Here is a 22,282-nt window from a genome sequence, read left to right on the forward strand (position 1 = left end):
CAGGTCTGGTTCCTGTTGTCTCTTCAGTGCCACGGTCTCTAATCCGTACATCATGGCTGGCCTCACCACTGTTTTATAAACTTTGCCCTTCATCCTAGCAGAGACTCTTCTGTCACATAACACACTTGACACCTTCCTCCACCTGTTCCAACCTGCTTGGACCCGTTTCTTCACTTCCTGACCACACTCATCATTGCTCTGGACAGTTGACCCCAAGTATTTAAAGTCCTCCACCCTTGCTCCCTTCTCCCTGTAGCCTCACTCTTCCCCCACCACCCCTCTCATTCATGCACATATATCCTGTCTTACTTTGGCTAATCTTCATTCCTCTGCTTTCCAGTGCATGCCTCCATCTTTCTAACTGTTCCTCTCCCTGCTTTCACTGCAGATCACAATGTCATCTGCATGGTCCACAGGAATTCCAGTCTAACCTCATCTGTCAGCCTATCCATCACCACTGCAAACAGGAAGGGGCTCAGGGCTTATCCCTGATGCAGTCCCACCTCCACCTTAAATTCATCTGTCACACCTACACCACACCTCACCACTGTTCTGCTGCCCTCGTACATGTCCTGTATTATTCTAACATACTTCCGCATGCAGTACCACAGTTCCTCTCTGGGTACTCTGTCATAGTCTTTCTCTAGATCTACAAAGACACAATGTAGCTCCTTCTGACCTCTGTACTTTTCCATCAACATCCTCAAGGCAAATAATGCATCTGTTGTACTCTTTCTAGGCATGAAACCATACTGTTGCTCGCAAATACTCACTTCTGTCCTGAGTCTAGCCTCCACTACTCTTTCCCATAACTTCATTGTGTGGCTCATCAACTTAATTCCTCTATAGGTCCCACAGCTCTGCACATCACCGTTTGTTCTTAAAAATGGGCACCAGCACACTTTTCCTCCATTCCTCAGGCAGGGTCGGGGCCAACAATCTTAAATATTAATAGTGTTTATTTACAACCAAAAGTCTTAACGTGTGTGGGGAAGATATGACTCCTGTGTCATGCTTCCGTGAATTGTGACGTAGAACGGAATGTAGCTATCAAGAAGCGACCTGATTCAGAAACAAGCAAGTGGGTGTGAATAAAAACAAGCATGTCCTACCTGAAAGTCTAAGTCTGGTGGACCATAGAAATGGAAGAGCAGCAGTGTTTTTTAACGTCCGCTTTAACGCTTTCTCCTGGATTTTTTCTACAGTCTTCTTTTTTTTTTCATTCGGCATTTTTCTCTAGAAAATATCCCCGAGACCACCATCATTACCTCCTCTCGTGTGTCCTCTTCCATATTGCGTCTTGTGTTTCCTGATTGTTGCTATGTTTCTTCTTCTTTGTTTTTGTTAGATCATGTTTGATCATGCAAGATTTCTGTCTTGGAGGACTACATTCTAGATGGGTGGTGGAACACAATTTCTTTTGGTGTGTGGTGTGCTGGGTTGTACTTATCGAAGCACACCACACACAATTATTGGAGCACACCACATACAGTACGATCAAAACTGTTCCTGCTTTATTTAAAAAAAAAAACTTTTTTAATCATTATCTTTTATTTATAGCAGAATAAGTTTAAAATTACTCTCCCTTGCTCTGACTCATTTTCAACATTAAAATTGGCGGAAGGGGTCTCCCAGCTTTATTCATCGGCCTTGGCAGAGGTCTGCGCTCTACTGAGTGTCATTCGAGCTGTCTAGAATTCATTTATTTGAGTGTGGGGTTTTCCCTTTATTATCCTTTTTGTTTCTCAGTTGAACTCTCAAACCATAGAAATAACTGAGAGCTTTTGCATGCTGTAATTCCCATAAAGGTTACATTTATAAAAAACAAGACTTGCAGAAAGGCTCAATTTACTGAGAGGTAAACAGCCTTTAAAGGCCAGTTATCCAAGTCATTAATTCCAGGCAATCAAATGGCTTAATTACCAGAAATTCATTAAACGGGCTTAAAGGTCAAAAAGTGATGTGCTGGCTGCTTCCTCCTTCTTCCATTCCAGGCGCTCGTGTTCGCCTAAATTGCCTCGCCTGGGGTCTCACTCTTTGCCTACTGATTAGGATACTCTGGCCTTGATGTGCATGCTTTTTAATTGCAACCTAGCCCAACATCTCGTACGCTTGTCTCATGTCACCCCTCCACACATACTCACACACACATCCACATAATACCCCTCCCAGAATTACCCTTTACAGACTGTTTATGCCATCTGAGTTGAATTGGATTCTAAACCCTGAAAATTAGACTTATAATGGTATCGCCATTAGCCTCTACCACCTGTTTCCTGCCCCCTCCTTTAAGCTGTTCACTGATACTCTCTGGTTACCACATCTCATTTTGACTAGTGGGTCAATGTTGGAGCAATGGAAGTTACAGTATACAGTTGCTTTCATGTTACACTGTGGGAATAAGTCATATTGATCATACAGTATATCCTTAGTAGTATACTGTACTGCAGAAGTCTGACACCACATAGCCTTCTTTAAGTGGAACATAGGGATTTACATAGGATCATAGGGAGTCCGACGCAGTTAAAATATTTTTTTCTTGTGTAGGCATCTTGAAAAAGGCAAAAGAGGAGTCAGACTTGACAGGATTAGGCAAGATATTCACAGCACAAACACCCAACATATCAGAGGTGAGTTATTTTCTCCCTTGTAAGAACCTAACAAGACATTAATCATTACTTTCAGAAATGGGAAGAACAATGATTTATCTGTTTTGCTGTTTTGAAGGTTCTGGAGTTTGACTGGAGGTCGGCCTTTAGTGGGCTGGCCCCTCATATGGCTCACTGTGTCGAAGTGGTCCTGGATGATGTTTGTACCAAGAGTCTTCAGCAGGAAGACGCCCTCCATTCCTCAGGGCACTGCTCAATCTTGCTGGAAAATACATGTGGACACGGGCGCATCAACAAAAGAAATATAAATGTCACAGAAGACAACTTTAACACGTACTCAGAGAGAGACACTCCTAACATGGTAGCCAAGGTAGTCCTCAAAACAGGATATGCTGCCACCTCTATTCCCTTAACTCTACAACTCTACTCACTAGTGATGCTTTTCAATTGACAAATTAGGTACATGAGGTACTACTAGGTACTATTTCTATTACCTGGTCAGCCAGCCTTGCAAATGTGTTGAATCAACACCACATGGATGGCAAAAAAACACTGTTGGTTACTCATTGGAGCAGATTTTTAAATACCGTATCACCATAATATTTTAGGATCATACATAGCAAGAAAACACAAAGCAAAGCAAAGTAAATTTATTTATATAGCGCATTTCATGACTAGGGTAAGGTACCTCAATGTGAAAAATCATTTAAAAATAAAGAGCTGTTTTTTAGGTTATAAACATTGAAAACAAAGAGAAAAAAATTAATAAATAAAAAGATAAAATAAAATAAAAATACCAAAATTAAAATAAAAAATACCAAAATTAAAATAAAAATGCCAAAAATACTCAGCATCCAAACATTGCACTTTTGCTAGGAAATCGCCTCAGCACCTCTGATTGCTGCTTGAGAACATCCAGGGCCCCTGTGTGTATAATGACATATTTCACAGTTGGGTGGTGATTAGTGATCTCCAAGATTTTTTTTTAGAGATATCAGACACCATGTCATTGGTAAAACACAGTACTTTGGTGTTCTTCTCACTGCCGAAACGTTTCACATCCTTGACAGCTCCATCACCAACTATTAACGTTTGGGGTGCCATTTTTTTCTTGTATGATTTAGTTTCATACCTTTCAGGGGTTGTGGGGGGTGAGCATTCTTGGCCAGGGTCTTGTAAAAGTGGCTCAAATCTATTTGTAAGTCTGATGTCAATGCTTTGCATTTTTCTTGCCCGTCGCTGTAGCGACCATCCACGGCCGCTCACTCGGGGTTGAACCAGCCCGCAACGCAGGCCAGCCGGATTCCTCGGTAATCTGCTGGTGTTGTGTCTTCCCTTTTAGATGTCGTCCCATATCTTTGGGCTTTGCTCCCAGTAAATTACAGGGAGAACTGCTGGATGGTCCATTACCGTTTCCACAGTCCACATCCGTCCTCTTTGTTGAGATAAGTGGCTGTCTGTTAGCACACTGCTCAACATTTTGAGACATCGGTAGAGTGGTTTCATTCCCCGACTGTCCATTTACATCCACATACACTTCAAGACGGTGGACTTTCGTTTCCAGGATTGACATCCTCTGCAGCAGTCCGTGATAGTCCTCAGTGGAAAAGGGAGGCATCTTGATTGCTGGTCTTGTTGCTAATAGCAGGCTTGTGCTAATTAGCAGGCCACTCTCATGTAATGGTGAGAGGGTATCAGAAAATATTGGAATATAGCAACAACTGACTGTATCTACAAGAAAAAAGTACAGTTCCACAGGTTTAAAAATATCCAGGAGTCGCTGCTTCTTTTTTTTTTTTTTTTTTTTTTGTCCTGTTCGGCTGTTAGGTCAAGCAGAATGGAGGATCCCTTTTATGCCGGAATAGTATTACTGTGTCAGAGTAGAGTTTTTAAGCTTACGCTGTGGTATTATAATTGAGATTTATTGAGAATCAGACTTGTTCAGTCGAACAGAACAAAGTTTCTACGAGGGAGAGAGAAACAAAGACAAAAGACAAAGCACTAATTGTAAACAGGATGAGAGAAGTAAATCATTACATTATCTACAACAATGAAACATTAAATGAGTGTTGCATGGGGCTGTAGTGCTACACCCTGTGAGGGAAGGACAGGACAAGATACAACAGGACAACGACAGGAGAAGAAGCATGCAGGACAAGGGTCGTGAACCCGAATGTACAACTGAAGTGTGGTGGCATTAATTATGTGAATTATAAAAGTCTAGAGGATGAGAGTATAAGTGAGGGGATACACACGCGATTTGCATATTCATGAGTTATTTGTCACAGTAAGTGCGTGACCCCACACCCAGTGAAAGAGTCCTAGGCTTGTGTGTCTGCGGATACATGCAAGTGAATTGATACAAAGGCTGAGGATCCCACCCAATCAATTCAGTGGCGGGATCAGCCCCAAGGTTCTCAGAGCAGCCCGGCGGACGGGACACGTCCCACACCGAGGGACCCAGGGCGGTCCGCCGGCCCCACCGAGGCGCACCGAATAACCGGCCACCTGGTGGGGGCCGCAGGGACCCAATGCCACCCCCCCCCAGCTAACCCCACGCACCGCCACACACGACCCGCCACCCGTCCCCCCTCCACCCCCAGGAGAGAAAGACGGCCCCTCCAACCCACAGGGCCTGCAATCCGGCCAGTCCCTGCTTAGCCCGAGGGCAGGAGAGTGTCCCTTGTTTGTTGGAAAGGAAGGCGGATAGGGGCACCCGACAAGGGAACGATAAGGGGGGGGCAGCCATGGAGTAGCCGCGGGCCATGAGCGCTCAGCCCCAACACCAAGCAGTCATCCAGCCCGGGGGGCCCGGCCTCAGGAGCATCGCCATGCAAGCAAATGAGACCCACCTCCCCCCCTATAACTATGACTGCCAGGTCCCCGACTGGCAGTCATTGGCCCCATTGTGCCCCCCCCCCCCCCCCGAGTGGTGCATTGTGGAGGTCAGTTAGCCAAGGGGGTGGGGGCAGGGCTGCCAGGCACTACTGCCTAACAGCCAAACCCCCACGACCCACCGCCCCCCAGAGATAGGTGTATGTGGTGCATTAAAACATGGGGAGTGTGTGTGATGCATTTTAAATCCAGGGAGGAGGGGCAGGGCGCACGGACCGGGAAACAGCACAGACCAGGCAGGGAAAATAACCCAACAGCAGGCCCCACAGTCCCCAGGGGACCGCCCAGCTCCCCCACGGGAAGAGGAAGAGGCGACCGCAGTGGGACGCAAGGAAGGGAGAGAAGAGGAGGAAGCATTCCCGAGGAGCGACAGGGGGGCCCCACCGCCCCCACCAGCAGCCAGAGCAGGGGACCCAGGCCGGCACCGCCTCAGCACCCACGGAACATGTGCGAGTCACCATCACACCTCCACTACTCCCCAGGAGGTCACCCCAATGGTCCCACCCCACCCCTGAGTCGCTGCTTCAATTTTTTTTTTTAAGAAAAACGAGCTTATCAGCAAGAAACAATTTAAACCGATGCGAAGCAAGCAGAGCGAGCAACAAAGCGTCAGCACTGTATGAGAGCGAGAGAGAAACATAAATAAATCCAATTTTACTTATATAGTACTTTTCAGACATAAAAAATGCAACCAAAATGCTTCACTCATTTTTTTTATATCACACAATCCTGGCATTTGGACAAACGTATGTAGACTTTTTATATCCACTGTATAACAAAAGTAATAAGGATCTCTAGATAACTGTATTGGCAAAAAAAAAAGAGAAGGAATAGATTATTACAAAATTTGATGTTTGAACTACATTACTTTGGCCTCATGTTTTTGATTGCATTTAGATATAATGCATTCATTCTTCGTAAGTCCAATTTTAAGAAAATATGTTATAAAGAAAAGCACTGACCTGATAAATAAAATTGACCTGATGACTTTAACTCTGTAGGCACAGTGGCCGACTGGTTAGAGTGTCAGCCTCACAGTTCTGAGGATCTGGGTTCAATCCCCGGCCCCGCCTGTGTGGAGTTTGCATGTTCTCCCCGTGGCTACGTGGGTTTTCTCCGGGCACTCCGGTTTCCTCCCACATCCCAAAAAACATGCATTAATTGGAGACTCTAAATTGCCCATAGGTGTGACTGTGAGTGCGAATGGTTGTTTGTTTGTATGTGCCCTGCGATTGGCTGGCAACCAGTTCAGGGTGTACCCCGCCTCCTGCCCGATGATAGCTGGGTTAGGCTCCAGCACGCCCGCGACCCTAGTGAGGAGAAGCGGCTGAGAAAATGGATGGATGGATGGACTTTAACTCTTAATTGTCTAGTCTTAACCAATTTACTCCTTTATAATATTGTAGATTTATTGGGGCTGTCTTTAACTTGTGTGCAGCTCACATTCTCATGTCTACTACATGACTGTTGTGTTTATTCACACCTCTTTTACTTCCACGTAAATATTTATGGGGAAACAAATGGCTTTTATACCAGTAGTTTGGTCTCTGGAGTGCATGCCCACCCATTATGTGTGAAATTACACAACCAGGTAAATCTTATTTTTAGCTGCGTATTTCCTATTTTGCCAGATTGTGACCTAACAGTTCGGCTAAATTACAGTGCCGTGAAAAATATTTGCCCCCTTATCAAAATTCTTATATTTTAACATTGTTTCCGCACTTTAATGTGTAAGAACATAAAAAAAAATTAAATAGGCATATGCAGTGGGTACGGAAAGTATTCAGACCACCTTAAATTTGTCACTTTTTTTATTTTGCAGCCATTTGCTAAAATCATTTCAGTAAATTTTTCTCCTCATTAATGTACACACAGCACCGCATATTGACAGAATTTTTGGGAAATGTTTGCTGATGTATTAAAAAAGAAAAACTAAAATATCACACATCCATAATTATTCAGACCCTAGTAGAAGCACCCTTTTGAGCTAATACAGCCATGAGTCTTTTTGGGAATGATGTGACAAATTTTGGATTTGGGGATCCTCTGCCATTTCTCCTTGCAGATCCTCTCCAGTTCTGTCAGGTTGGATGGTGAACGTTGGTGGACTGCCATTTTCAGGTCTCTCCAGAGATGCTCAATTGGGTTTAAGTCAGGGCTCTGGCTGGGCCATTCAAGAACAGTCACTGAGTTGTTCTGAAGCCACTCCTTTGTTATTTTAGCTGTGTGCTTAGGGTCATTGTCTTGTAGGAAGGTCAATCTTCGGCCCAGTCTGAGGTCCTGAGCACTCTGGAGAAGGTTTTTGTCCAGTATATCCTTGTACTCGGCCTGTCCCTGCAGCTGAAAAACACCCCCCCACAGCATGATGCTGCCACCACCATGCTTCACTGTTGGGACTGTATTGGATAGGTGATGAGCAGTACCTGGTTTTCTTCACACATACCGCTTAGAATTAAGGCCAAAACTTTCTATCTTGGTCTCGTCAGACCAGAGAATCGTATTTCTAACCATCTTGGAGTCCTTCAGGTGTTTTTTTTTAACAAACTCCATGTGGGATTTCATGTGTCTTGCACTGAGGAGAGTCTTCCGTCGGGCCACTCTGCCATAAAGCCCCGACTGGTTGAGGGCTGCAGTGATGGTTGACTTTCTAGAACTTTCTCCCATCTCCCGACTGCATCTCTGGAAGTCAGTTACAGTGATCTTTGGGTTCTTCTTTACCTCTCTCACCAAGGCTCTTCTCCCCCAATTGGTCAGGTTGGCCGGATGGCCAGCTCTAGGAAGGGTTCTGGTCGTCCCAAATGTCTTACATTTCAGGATGATGGAGGCCACTGTGCTCTTAGGAACCTTAAGTGGAGCAGACATTTTTTCGTAACCATGGCCAGATCTGTGCCTTGCCACAATTCTGTCTCTTGAGCTCTTCAGGGAGTTCCTTTGACCTCATGATTCTCATTTGCTCTGACATGCACTGTGAGCTGTAAGGTCTTATATCGACAGGTGTGTGGCTTTCCTAATCAAGTCCCATCAGTACAATCAAACACAGCTGGACTCCAATGAAGGTGTAGAACCATCTCAAGGATCATCAGAAGAAATGGACAGCACCCGAGTTAAATATATGAGTGCCAGAGAGCAAAGTGTCTGAATACTTATGGCTGTGTGATATTTCAGTTTTTCTTTTTTAATAAATCTGCAAAAATTTCCACAATTCCTTTTTTTCTGTCAATATGGGGTGCTGTGTGTACATTAATGAGGGAAAAAATGAACTTAAATGATTTTAACAAATTGCTGCAATATAACAAAGAGTGACAAATTTAAAGGGGTCTGAAAACTTTCCATACCCACTGCATTTAATTCCCTGGAATAGTATTTTGTACTGCACAATGGAAAGATTTTAGGAAGATTTATCTTTATTTTGCAAAAGTAGTTAGCGCCATAGGGCTGCAACTTTCAAAGTAATGCTAATACAGCTTCAGAATTGTTTCACCCTAAGCCTGCTGGAAAAAGAATAGCATTGTGTCAACCATAATAATTTTGTATCCGTCATTTCCTCTATCATTTCATTACCTTTTCCAATTTATTTCCTTTACCCTTCATAAGGCAGAAATTGAAACACGAGCAAATTCAACACCCTCAACATTTTACTGTAACAAGACCTATTTAGTGTGACTGACATTGTTCAGATTTTTATTCTATTCATAAATCAATTAATTGATCGAATTATTGTTTTGTCATCATAAATATTGTAGTAAGATGAAGTATACATATTCCGCAGTACCATTACTTTTGTTTTGGTTGGGGGAAATCATGTGGTTTTATTTTATTATAAGGAGGAACGTTGGGTCCATTTCAATAATATAAACCTGAATGATAAAGATTTCCGTTTGCTTTTTATTTATTAATATAATTACGTTTTTGCCTTCTCTCCCTCCTCAGTTCTGTGTTCCGGTGGTTGAGGAGCTGGATACCTTGCTACCCCTGGCAGCTGCCTGCAGGGACAGTTCTCTGCTGGCGGTTCGATCAAGCTTTGTGGAGGCGTGTAGCCGGGCAGCGTTAGCCATGCTGGGCCATTTAGAGAAGAGAGCCCTTGAAGTCCCATCCTCGCTACCACTCAAACATCTGCCTGCTCTGCTGGCCACTTGCATTTACTTGCTCCAACGATTGGAGCACTACCATGCACGGCTGAAGGACTCAACCTCTACTTTAACCAAAGTGTAAGTAGAAGGTGTGTGTTGTGTCTTGCTATAGTGTATTTGTGTTTCAGAAGCCCGCGACCCTAGTGAGGATAAGTGGTAAAGAAAATGGATGGATTGATGAATTTCAGAGTGGTGTGATCAAAAAGAGCTCATCGGTTATCACCCAGGTAAAAATAGTGACGTTACGAGATGTGCCGAGTCTTCGAGGCATGTGTCGGGTAATGGAAGGGGCGTTCCCGCAAAGGCGTATCGAGGCTTACTTTATTTAGGAGGGCCGGAAATTATGAATATATTTTACACTTTATGTCGGAAAATTACTTGGTCAAACATTGTTTTGTAATGCAGTCATTCACAAGAGCCAAACAGACACAAATATGCAACGCATCACATATCTGGTTACGATACAGCTGCCTGTGATTATGCACCTGGCCAGCAGGTGTGTAAGTGTGCACATGAAGCATCAAGAAATGAATCATTATTCAGATCTGAAATGTCTGAAGACAAGAAAATGCACTTTCCTGCTATCTGCACAGTGAATTTAAGAAAAATACTGTTGATTACCTAAAAGAGGTAACCGATATGTCGTTCATTATCAAGTGAAATGTCTCATTTTCTCTTGTGTATTCATAATTGTTCTTTAGCCAAACAAAAACGTATTTTACTTGATTATTATTATGATTATTATTATCTGTAGGATAGGCACGGTGGCCGACTGGTTAGAGCGTCAGCCTCACAGTTCTGAGGACCCGGGTTCAATCCCCGGCCCCGCCTGTGTGGAGTTTGCATGTTCTCCCCGTGCCTGCGTGGGTTTTCTCCGGGCACTCCGGTTTCCTCCCACATTCCAAAAACATGCATTCATTGGAGACTCTAAATTGCCCGTAGGCATGACTGTGAGTGCAAATGGTTGTTTGTTTCTATGTGCCCTGCGATTGGCTGGCAACCAGTTCAGGGTTTACCCTGCCTCCTGCCCGATGACAGCTGGGATAGGCTCCAGCACGCCTGCGACCCTAGTGAGGAGAAGCGGCTCAGAAAATGGATGGATGGATCTGTAGGATAACTAATTGCAGCACAACTGGATGCAAGTTCTCGTTTGTGACAGGTCTGTTGAATGTAACTTTAAAAAAGAAAGTGAGAAAAAGTAAATCATAGCATAGCATTTGCATAGAATAACTGAAAACATAGTATCGAACGGTTTTGAAGAGGCAATAACTAAGCCTCCCCCCTTGACGATCGGCTTTTATGGTGCAAACATTTTGATCAGCCCTCTAGGTTTCATATAAAGGTTCAATGTTATATATTAAAATATATTATTACTTTGTTGTTAAAATTACTTGAGTAGGACTAATAGTATGACTAAGTATAGGATTTGCGACTTGACTCTGGACTTGCTTGTCTTGACTTGGGACTTGACTCGGGACTTGCATGTCTCGACCTGGGACTTGACTCGGGACTTGAGGATAAAGAATTGAGACTTACTTGCGACTTGGAAAACAATGACTTGGTCCCACCTCTGCTGTACTTAGTACTGTATTGAGAAAACATTCTGCCATTCTTTGCTTATGCTTGCGCTGAGATGTTCACAACATCAATCCACTCGGACTACACTAATAAACTACTTAAAATTTATGATGAATGTTATGAAAATACAAACTCCAATTCCAATGAAGTTGGAATGTTTTGTACAACGTAAATAAAAACTGAATAGAATAATTTGCAAATTCTTTTCAACCAATATTCAATTGAATACACTAAAAAGACACGATAATGTTCAAACTGATGAACTTTGTTTTCTTGCAAATATTCACTCATTTCGAATTTCATTGGAATTTGGGTTTGTAATATTTACTTTTATTTACTTGCCACAGTACAGTATGTGCACAGAATATTAAATATTTTCAGAGTCTGTAACAACAATAAATGAAACATTGGCACGCATGTTGCTAGAAAAACGTCCAGTTTGAACGTAATATAGTCCTTTTTTTTTTTTACTTGGTCTTGTGTGCGGACGTTTTAACTGTATCCTTGAAGGTCTCAGATTAAAAAATGTAAGAAAAGTCAAAGCTAGAATGAGTGGATTGGTGTTTCTTCTAAATCATCCACACCTTTCAGAAAGTTACAAACAAAAGATACATTTGCGCTTAAGACTCGGGTGCTGAGGTTGAAAAAAATGAAAATGACTGACAAGTGGTAATGACACCCATATTGTGTCTACATCTGGTGAGTTTTTATGCCTCATAATACCCCCTTAACCTCTACCCTTTGTATATCCCCTCCAACGGTATCATGGTTGCCCTCCGTGCTCCTGTTTTTCCAACTTTGACCCTGTATACCCCTCCACCTACACTTGGCCTGTGCCCCTTCTTGGTCATAAAATACTTTTCCTTTCCTCACCATTCATTCCCCCCTGTTTCCAAGCTTCTTAGACCCTGTTAAACTCTCACCTCTTTCTGGAAAGTATCAAGGGAGGCAGATTTAAAGCCGACAATACGTCAGATTGAACTTTTGCAATAAATCACCTGGGTTTTCATTATCATTCCAGTGCTACAATTTACGGGAGTGTTTTGCCCTCCTCTCTACCCAGACACCTTAGTCTGCTGCCTGTCCAGAAGTACCAGCAAGTCCTCGAGGCCTTGAAAGACCAACTGAGCAGCTATTGTGTCGAAGTTTGTTCCACCTGTGTTCTTCAAGATGCGGAGAGCCACCACTGGGCTGACCCCAAACCCTTTTATGAGGTGAAGTACTGTATGGTAAACTGAACATAGGAAATTTATTGAATAAAGGCATATTTATATGATTAGATTAATGTAAATGGATATTGACAAAAATGGGAACGGTTGGATAGACTCCACTGATTTTCCTCACTTTTAGTGCTCACTTCTTTTTGTTTTGACTGTGATCACTGCCGGTTCAGCATCAGTGGCCATCAATAAATCTGTACGCCCCATCTTTTCACACCATTGTAGCAAGAGTGTCCATGGCACACCTAAATATCTGCAGTGGGACATCCAAGTTCGTACACGATTCAATTTAAAACTTTCTTTTTCTTAAGGAAATCGTTGAAAAGAAACACCTGTCTGTTCACCATAGAAACCATTATTACCAGTATAATCAATGTTTTAGGAGAGTTTTGCCATTCTTAAATGTCATACCAGTGTGAAAACAAGGTATAAGATCTGACTTTCTATCATGCTTGATTGCCACACATGTGTAAAAAGAAGATAACCACTGTTTATAGTAAAAACTATATACTGTACATAAACCTTTGCCAAGTCTTACTGCTTTCAATTTGTTTGACTAAACTTCTGGAATATATTGTTGTTCATTCTTTTTCTTGTAACAACTTTTGTTGAAGCTAGTTTTTATGTTGGAATATATTTTGCATACAAGCCAAAGAAAAAACAAAGCACACTCAGGGTTAATTTTTTGATGCTCTCTGAACTGAGGGCTTTGTGAAATACACTGTGGTTTTGCGATATGCTGACGTACAAGTTTGAACTCTGAAAAGTCTGTGCGGACTGTTATGTTGTAATGAAAAGGTGTTGTGTAATGTTATCATGGAATTATGATTTGAACAGCGTCAGAGGTTCTTCTGTGTTTCAATAAATTTAAAAAATGCTGCAAATGAGCTAGATGGCTAGAATTTTTCCGGATAAACTTATAGTTACATGTATTACAATATGATTGAATACAGTGGTGCCTTGAGATACGAGTGGCTCAACTTACGGGTTTTTCAAGATACGAGCCATTGTTCGACCAATTTTTTGCTTGAACTTGCAAGCGCAAACTTGAGATATGAGCTGGCATATGGTGGTAGTGGCAGATAGATTTAGGAAATATTCTTGAAAAAAGGAGGCTTCATTGTCAGTTAAAGTTTCCTGTCAAACTAAAAAAACAAAGAGAATTGCACATTATGTATTTAAAACAACAACATAGCTTAGCCTTTAGTCTGCTAGCTTGCTAGATTGGCATTTGTGGCAGACAATATAACAGTACTCACAGCTATATACTGTATTCTTCATCCTCTGCAAAAAACGACGATATATATCCCTCTTGAGTTCTAGGCAGGGCAGGCCCCATTGCAATACAACTGGTTGCAGCATCGAGGCAGAAAAGTAAGTTAGTACTGTATGAATTTACCTTTACACTACACAATGTGCATTGAATTGAATGAGAAAGTGTGACAAAAACGTTTTAATTATTTTTTTATTCTGTTTAATTATGTAATTACTGTATTTTTTTTAATAAAGTATATTATTATAGAGTGCTATTTTTCTCATTAAATAACACATTGCAAATTGTTATGTGGGGAGACCAGAAAGGATTAATAGCATTCCATTCATTTCAATGGAGAATGTTTTTTTTTTCTTCTTTTTTGCTATTGTGGAAGTTCGTGTTCCCAGTGTAGCATTTATTTATTTTTTCTTTATGACCCACACCTGATAATTTTATACACATCAGTGGTAAAAGTACAGTCTCCTGTACATTGTCATGTGACCCAGATTGTGTAGGGTTTTAGGGACCCTCTGGAGCTTTCCTGTGTCTTCTTTTCATTTTCCCATTCATTCCCACCTCCCCTTTCTCACTGAACCTTCAACTATAAACTTCCTGAGAACATCTGTGGCTTCCATGCTACCCCAGGGGCTTCAGGGGTTCAGCTGTCTGAAGTCTGCAGTCTACAGTGGGACTGTCTGGAAAGTAGCAAAAGGGCCTCTGTGACTCCCCTACCTTCATGCCCTTAAACCAGTCAAAACCTCCCCTCTTTCCTCCTATACGCTGTTTTTGCCTCTTTGTTCCTGCCTGCTTCTCCGGGTCAACGGTGTCACGCAGACCTGCTGTGCGCAGGTGTGCGCTTTTCTTCAAGCATGCCTGTGTGCATCTGTGCAGATGAGTGCTTGTGTGGGTGAGTAGAGGAACATCTTACAATGTGCATTGCATTTGGTGTGTGTGTGTCTGTGTGCATATTTCTCAAGTGTGAAGATGAATGCATCAAATTTCTCTCTCCGTGCCTTGGCTCTCTTACTGCTCTGTGCAGCACCTTTTCCCAACTTGCATTCGCACTCTTTCCTTTCTCCTTGACAAAGTTTTTGACACATGAATGAGTGATTAGCGAGAAAATGTTTAGCATAATATATTAACAGCATATGTGTACAGAAGAATACTGGGGAAAAAGAGAAATTAAGCCAATATGCAAAATGTTATCGAAAGAGAGGTTTTGCTACAGCTAAGTATACATCTAAATTCAATATCAAAACCTCACATATGGCCGTAACTGTTCTTGGATCGAGTGCGTCTGGATTTGTTCTGTTGTGTCCACAGGCATAGGATGGCTGCCTAATCCCGGACATTGAGTCCAGTCACGCTCCCATCGAACACAGATCCCTAAATGACTTGCTCCAGGGAGGAACATGAGAGAGAAGAAGTAAAATATGAGATTGATGATGTGAAGTAGAAATAAAATGAGAAGGTACAAACCTGAGGTAGTGGAGCAGTTTTGACAGAATGTCAGGATGGTGCGCCACATATAGTGAAATGGTATATTGTTGTACCTTAAAGATGAGGAATCTCCTCTTCTTCCTTGGTCTCATTTTTGTCAAAGAAGGTTTCAATTTCTCCTGTGCCTTTTTTTGTGTATGAGTGTGATGTGTTCTCCAGTTCAGGACTAATCCTAGTAGGAGAAGTAACCAGGTGCAGTGTGCAGGTGGCATGACCACTGAGATGTTGTCTCTCTTCCTCCTTTCATCTTCTTCCTTACTCGTTCACCTCTTTGTTTTATCCCCTCATGTTTTTTGTGCTTATGTGTCACTGTCAGTGACCATTTCACAATATATCTTCCTCTCTTCTGTTTTCTTCCACAGGGTGAACGTTGTTCCTTCTCGGTGCAGATGTGGTTCTACTTTCTGTGTGGTCTCCGTAGCGACTTGTGGGCTGTTGTCCCACCACAGTTGGCCAAAGAGTTGCTGGGCCAGGTGCTTTCAGAGACATTACAGGTCCTGGTGCAAAGATATGCCAGGGCCCAGCCTTCATATAAGAGACACCTGCAGATAAGGTACTTAAAGGCATCTTGTCATAAGAGTTACATAGGGTGTCTCAAAAGTAGCTAAACACTATCTTTTTGTAACTTTTGTTTGAGGTATCATTCTGGCAGCATAGGGTTTGCAGTTTTTGTAAGTGTATCATTCGTTTGCCCATGGCTCGCCAGTTGACACTGAAACAGCACACGTGGCAAGAGGTTTTTCTGTCTCTGACTGCAGTTTAGTGTCTGTTTGACAAGCTTCATGGCTGTCACACAACTCCAACGCGTAATACAATTTACACTTCAGGTTGTTGAACATCATGATATTTGCTTTAAGTTTTTAAATAAACTGAAGTCAGTAAGATTAAGACTTTATCACTCTCCGAAGCAGCCGCTGAACAAGATTTTCTTGATGCTGGGTTCTAGTGCAACCGTTCGGATTGTCTTTCGCCTGGCTTTGCACGAATGCCTGTTCTAGAAGTTCTGTGTTTTCATAAGTGGTGTTGGTAGCAGGCCTTTGGCTGCGTGGTTTGTCAAGATCTGGTTTTGAGAAACTTTCCATTGATAGCTTAAATTGTACTACACGTTGGAGCAGTGTGACAACCCTAAAGCTTCTCAAACTGGTGCTGAACTGAAATTGTTGACAGAAAAACGTCTTGCCCGGCATCAGTTTTGCAACACGGCTCCAATGTCAATTGGCGAGCCATGGGCAAGGGAATGATATGCTCATAAAAACTGCAAAGCTGAAGCTGTCAAATGCTGATGGGGCAACCTTTTTATGTATTTTATGACATATCTTTTGATATCTTGTTTGACCCAACATGGTGGCACCATCATTGTCTTTTTGTTCAACTAATATTCACACTTGGGGCGAAGTTTAATTCCTGCCATTTATACATTCATTGTCTCTTTACTTTCCTTGTGTACAAGATATGACATCACAGCAGTGCTGCTGTTCGTAGAGCAGCTGATGTGGAGCGTGTGTGAAAGTCCTGAAGACTTGATCCGCCGCGACACTTCTTCAGCGATCACTATAATAGCGGGCGGCTCCGACTGGCCCTACCAGATCCACAGCTTATGTGAACAACTTCTTACAGTTCTCGTCATTGCCACAGCACCGCTACCTTTGTTGTATAGGTTTGTCTGTTGCAAAATGTCAGCTACAGTATGTAAATGCTGTAGTTCAAAGTTAATGTTTCAACACTGTCTTTTACAGGACGTTTATGAATAACCATGCAAATAAGTCAACATCACACCAGCTGGACATGCCGGTGGTCCACTGGCTAAACGCTTTAAAACCAGAAGTATTCACAGAGCAAGCCATCCAGTATGTATTGAATGCAACACACACCATGTGACATGCTTCATCACAACCACACACACCTCTCACCTATTCCAAAGAGAACCATACACACCCACTGCTGAGTTTAGGAGGGACAAATATATTTGAAACATCTCTCAGTATACTGCAGGGCAGTTCCACACCCCTGCAAACAACTACAAGATTATAAACATATTAATACTGTACATCTCTGACAATGTAAATTAATGAACAGTTTTTGCAGGTAAATCATTACAGGTGTGCGTAAATAAAAAAATACGTGTATCAAGGTCCCAGCAGCATACGTGTAGATATATTCATTGTTGCATCTTGCTGAATGCTGCATGCTGTGCTAATACTACAGATGCAAGCTTCAAAATAACCCTTGCTGCTGACACTGATTTGGTTCATGCTGATGCTTTATGAGGGCTTTACACATCAGGCATCAACCATATACCGTGTTGAGTATGTTTACATGTGATCATTCATACACGTGTGTCTTGTTACTTGTGTGACCTCCAAGGTGCAGTCAATCACTCAACCCCTCACCCTTGACTCCCCCCTCCTCCCCTGTAATCTCCCTCACAGCCAGAGGTGATGTCACTGTGTGCTGATGGCGCACAAATCAAGTTTACCCCCGCACTTGTGCTCCAATGTACTAGCGACCGAGAATTAGTTTATTTTTATGACCTCTTTATTTCTTTGCTCCCACCTCCTTGCCTTGTGTGTGATGGCACCAGGGGGGCCTGCTGGTGGCCTGAAGCCAAAACCACAACTCTTCAAACTGGACCAGGACTCTGCAGCCAAATATTGCCTTAGCCCATAAAATAATAATAATACAAAAGAAAAACATTGTAATGATGATTAAATGAAACAATAATAAAATCACATAGTGCGTGAATAAACCATCCAGACTTAAGGGGGTATCAACAAAGTAGAGTGGTGCCTTGAGATACGACTTTAATTCCGCCCGCGACCATGCTCGTAACTCAAAACAAACACAAGAAAACAGAAAAAAAACAGTGTTTTTTTAAGAATTAAAAAAATAGAACTTTAAATGGAGTGCACTTTTGTAGCGCACTACACTATCATAGTGCCCAAAGTGCCTTACAGTGGCTCACACATTCACATGTTCACAGACACATTCATACACCAGAGGGAGGCTGCTGCCATGCAAGGCACAGAGAGCAATTTAAGGTTCAGGGTCTTGCCCAAGGACACTTTGATAGCGGAGCTGGGATTTGATCATCCACCCTTCGGTCACTGGACAACCTGCTCTACCAACTGAGACACAGCCACCCTTTTTACGAATGTACAGTGTGTACGGAAAGTATTCAGACCCCCTTGTTCACTTATATTGCAGCCATTTGCTAAAATCATCAAGCACCCCATATTGACAGAAAAAAACAGAATTGTTTAAATTTTTGCAGATTTATTAAACAACAAAAACTGAAATATCACACAGCCATTCTCACGTTTTGCTCAGTATTTATAAAGGCACCCTTTTGAGCTAATGCAGCCATGACTCTTTTTGGGATTGATGCAACACGTTTTTCACACCTAGATTTGGGGATCCTCTGCCATTACTCCTTGCAGATCGTTTCCAGTTCTGTCAGTTTGGATGGTGAACGTTGGTGGCTCTGGCTGGGCCATTCAAGAACAGTCATGGAGTTGTTCTGAAGCCACTCCTTTGTTATTTTAGCTGTGTGCTCAGGGTCGTTGTCTTGTTGGAAGGTGAACCTTCGGCCCAGTCTGAGGTCCTGAGCACTCTGGAGAAGGTTTTCTCCAGGATATCCCTGTACTTGGCCGCATTCATCTTTTCTTCGATTGCAACCAGTCTCCCTGTCCCTGCAGCTGAAAAACACCCCCACAGCATGATGCTGCCACCACCAAGCTTCATTGTTGGGACTGTATTGGACAGATGATGAGCAGTCCTTGGTTTTCTCCAAACATACCGCTAAGGCCAAAAAGTTCTATCTTTGTCTCATCAGACCAGAGAATCTTATTTCTCACCAAGATGGCGCCTACCAGTGTGGCCGCCTCGGTAACGCGCTCTCTAGTATTGTCTTTGTTTTTGTGTTTTTCGTCCGTCTTTGGAGACCTTACACGACTCACTTACACAAGGGGAGACCTGCTAACCATCAAGGTGGCTACTCCGGACTTTCTGTCACCAACTTTCGAAAATCCGCTCAGTTTTTTCCCCGAGTTACTCACCGGAGCGGCGTCCGCGGTTTTCGGCGCATGGATGCGGAAGCGACGCCACAGAGGAAAACGAGCCGGCATTCAGGTGAAACTCCGCAAGAGAGGACATAGATTGGCGTTCCCGTCGATCCACCTCGCGAATGTACGCTCCCTACCCAACAAAATGGACGAGCTTCATCTTCTGTTAAAGACCAGTAAAGACTTCGGACGTTCCGCGGCCATGTGCTTCACGGAGACCTGGCTTTGCGACGCTGTACCCGATGGCGCCGTCACGCTTCCCGGCTTCAACATTCATCGAGCGGACCGCGACAGGGAATCATCGGGAAAAACGAAGGGCGGCGGGATATGCCTCCATATAAACGAAAAATGGTGTACGGACGTCACGGTGCTCAGCACACACTGCAGCCCGCATTTGGAGTCGCTGTTTCTGAACTGTAAACCATTTTACTCGCCACGTGAGTTTGCATCGTTTATACTGGCTGGAGTCTATATCACACCGCAAGCTAACACGAGCGCCGCATTGCTAACGCTCGCCGAACAGGTCAACGAAATTGAAAAAAAACACCCTGACTCACCCCTCATTATTCTCGGGGACTTTAACAAAGCTAAACTCAACCACGAACTCCCTAAATACAACCAGCACATCGACTGTCCTACCAGGGAAAATAATACTTTAGACCACTGCTACACTACGGTAAAAAACGCATACCGTGCTATACAGCCCTGGGCTCGTCTGATCACTGCTTAATTCACTTAATACCGACGTACAAGCAAGAACTTAAATGTGCGAAGCCTACAGTGAAAACAGTCAAAAAGTGGACCAATGAAGCAAAGATGGAACTTCAAAGCTGTTTAGACTGCACAGACTGGAGTGTCTTTGAAAATTCAGCTGGCAGCCTGGATGAATATACGGACACTGTCACATCCTATATCAATTTCTGTGAAGAGGTTTGTGTACCAACAAAATCATTTCGGACATTCAACAACAACAAGCCGTGGTTCACTGCTAAACTTAAGCAGCTTCGCCAAGCTAAGGAAGATGCATATCAGAGCGGGGACAGGGCCCTGTATAATCGAGCTAGAAACCAGCTTACTAAAGAAATTAACATTGCAAAGAGGATCTATGCAGCAAAGTTGGAAAAACAGTTTAGCGCGAACGACTCGAAATCAGTCTGGCGTGCATTCCAATCGCTGACTAATTACAAGCGACGATCCCCCCAAGCTGAGAACAATAGCACACTAGCCAACGACTTGAATACCTTCTATTGCAGATTTGAAAAGGACAGTTTCACTCCACACACCCACCCGGCCGCACCCGCGACCACAACCACACCTCTGACTTCTGCGTTAACCATCCATGAACAGGATGTGAGACGCATCTTCAAACAACAGAAGATTAACAAAGCAACAGGACCGGACCATGTGTCCCCATCCTGCCTCAAAGTCTGCGCGGACCAGCTCGCTCCAGTCTTCACTCAGATCTTTAACAGATCTTTGGAAATGTGCGAAGTTCCATCCTGCTTCAAACGCTCCACCATCATTCCAGTCCCCAAGAAACCTGCAATCTCTGGTCTGAATGACTACAGGCCTGTCGCTTTGACATCTGTGGTCATGAAGTCCTTTGAACGTCTCGTGCTGGACCACCTCAAGAGTGTCACAGGTCCCTTGCTGGACCCCCTGCAGTTTGCCTACCAAGCGAACAGGTCTGCGGATGATGCAGTCAACATGGGACTGCACTTCATCCTAGAACACCTCGACAGTGCAGGGACCTACGCGAGGATCCTGTTCGTGGACTTCAGCTCAGCGTTCAACACCATCATCCCTGAACTCCTTTCAACCAAGCTTCTCCAGCTCAGCGTCTCACCTGCCATCTGCCAGTGGATTTACAGCTTTCTGACGGGCAGGACACAGCAGGTCAGGCTGGGGGAGGCCACCTCATCCACACGCAGCATCAGCACTGGGGCGCCCCAAGGTTGTGTCCTCTCTCCGCTGCTCTTCTCTCTCTACACGAACGACTGCACCTCAGCGAACCCGACTGTCAAGCTCCTGAAGTTTGCAGATGACACCACTGTCATCGGCCTCATCAAGGACGGTGACGAGTCTGCATATCGACAGGAAGCGGAGCGGCTGGAGCTGTGGTGCGGGCGACACAACCTGGAGCTGAACACGCTCAAGACGGTAGAGATGATCGTGGACTTCAGGAGGCATCCTTCGCCACAGCTGCCCCTCACGTTGTCCAGCTGCCTTGTGTCAACCGTCGAGACCTTCAAGTTCCTGGGAATTACAATCTCTCAGGACCTGAAGTGGGCGAACAACATCAACTCCGTCCTCAAAAAGGCCCAGCAGAGGATGTACTTCCTGCGGCTTCTGAGAAAGCACGGCCTGCCACCGGAGCTGCTGAGACAGTTCTACACAGCGGTCATCGAATCGGTCCTGTGTTCTTCCATCACAGTCTGGTTTGGTGCTGCTACAAAAAAGGAAAAACTCCGACTGCAACGGACAATCAAAACTGCTGAAAGGATTGTCGGTACCCCCCTACCCACCATTGAGGACTTGCACGCTGCCAGAACTAAGACAAGGGCGTGCAAAATCCTCTCGGACCGTCTGCACCCCGGTCACCGGCTCTTCCAGCTCCTTCCCTCAGGTAGGCGCTACCGATCAACGCAAACTAGAACTAGTAGACATTCCAACAGCTTCTTCCCTCTTGCGATCAACTTCTTAAACACCTAACCTATAATTCCATTACAACAAGCTGGCAATTTTTTGACTTGAGTTCGTTGTCACATTTCTGTGGGGCCAATTATGTATTACTCGTGCACTCACTGTAGTTGTCTCGCCATGCTGCACTATTTGCATGTACTGGCCACTCATGCCAGAGTAGCATCTGCTCCATTTGCACACTGATTGAGGAGTATCTGTAACATTTGCACAACCGACATTGTCCCAGATGATCGCACTACTCGTCACTTTAAACCGCATACACTCCTTGAAGTCTCAGCGCCCTTTGCACAATGGTCATTGTCATGGTGGACTATTGCAATATTAGTCATTT

At 43.7% G+C, this 22,282-nt stretch overlaps 1 protein-coding gene across 4 annotated transcripts in view; it reads left to right on the forward strand.

Moving 5' to 3' along the window:
- Nucleotides 1–22,282, forward strand: part of kiaa0825 (KIAA0825 ortholog) — a 174,194-nt gene that overhangs the window by 27,312 nt on the left and 124,600 nt on the right. For all 4 annotated transcript variants that reach the window (XM_061672236.1, XM_061672239.1, XM_061672237.1 and 1 more), the window contains 7 exons: nt 2,548–2,630; nt 2,728–2,979; nt 9,435–9,712; nt 12,276–12,426; nt 15,550–15,740; nt 16,638–16,844; nt 16,924–17,034. In XM_061672236.1, the coding sequence (XP_061528220.1) occupies nt 2,548–2,630; nt 2,728–2,979; nt 9,435–9,712; nt 12,276–12,426; nt 15,550–15,740; nt 16,638–16,844; nt 16,924–17,034 (1,273 nt within the window). The remainder of the gene's footprint in view (nt 1–2,547; nt 2,631–2,727; nt 2,980–9,434; nt 9,713–12,275; nt 12,427–15,549; nt 15,741–16,637; nt 16,845–16,923; nt 17,035–22,282) is intronic.

Source organism: Phycodurus eques, chromosome 3 (assembly GCF_024500275.1).
Source record: "Phycodurus eques isolate BA_2022a chromosome 3, UOR_Pequ_1.1, whole genome shotgun sequence".
Taxonomy (NCBI): domain Eukaryota; kingdom Metazoa; phylum Chordata; class Actinopteri; order Syngnathiformes; family Syngnathidae; genus Phycodurus; species Phycodurus eques.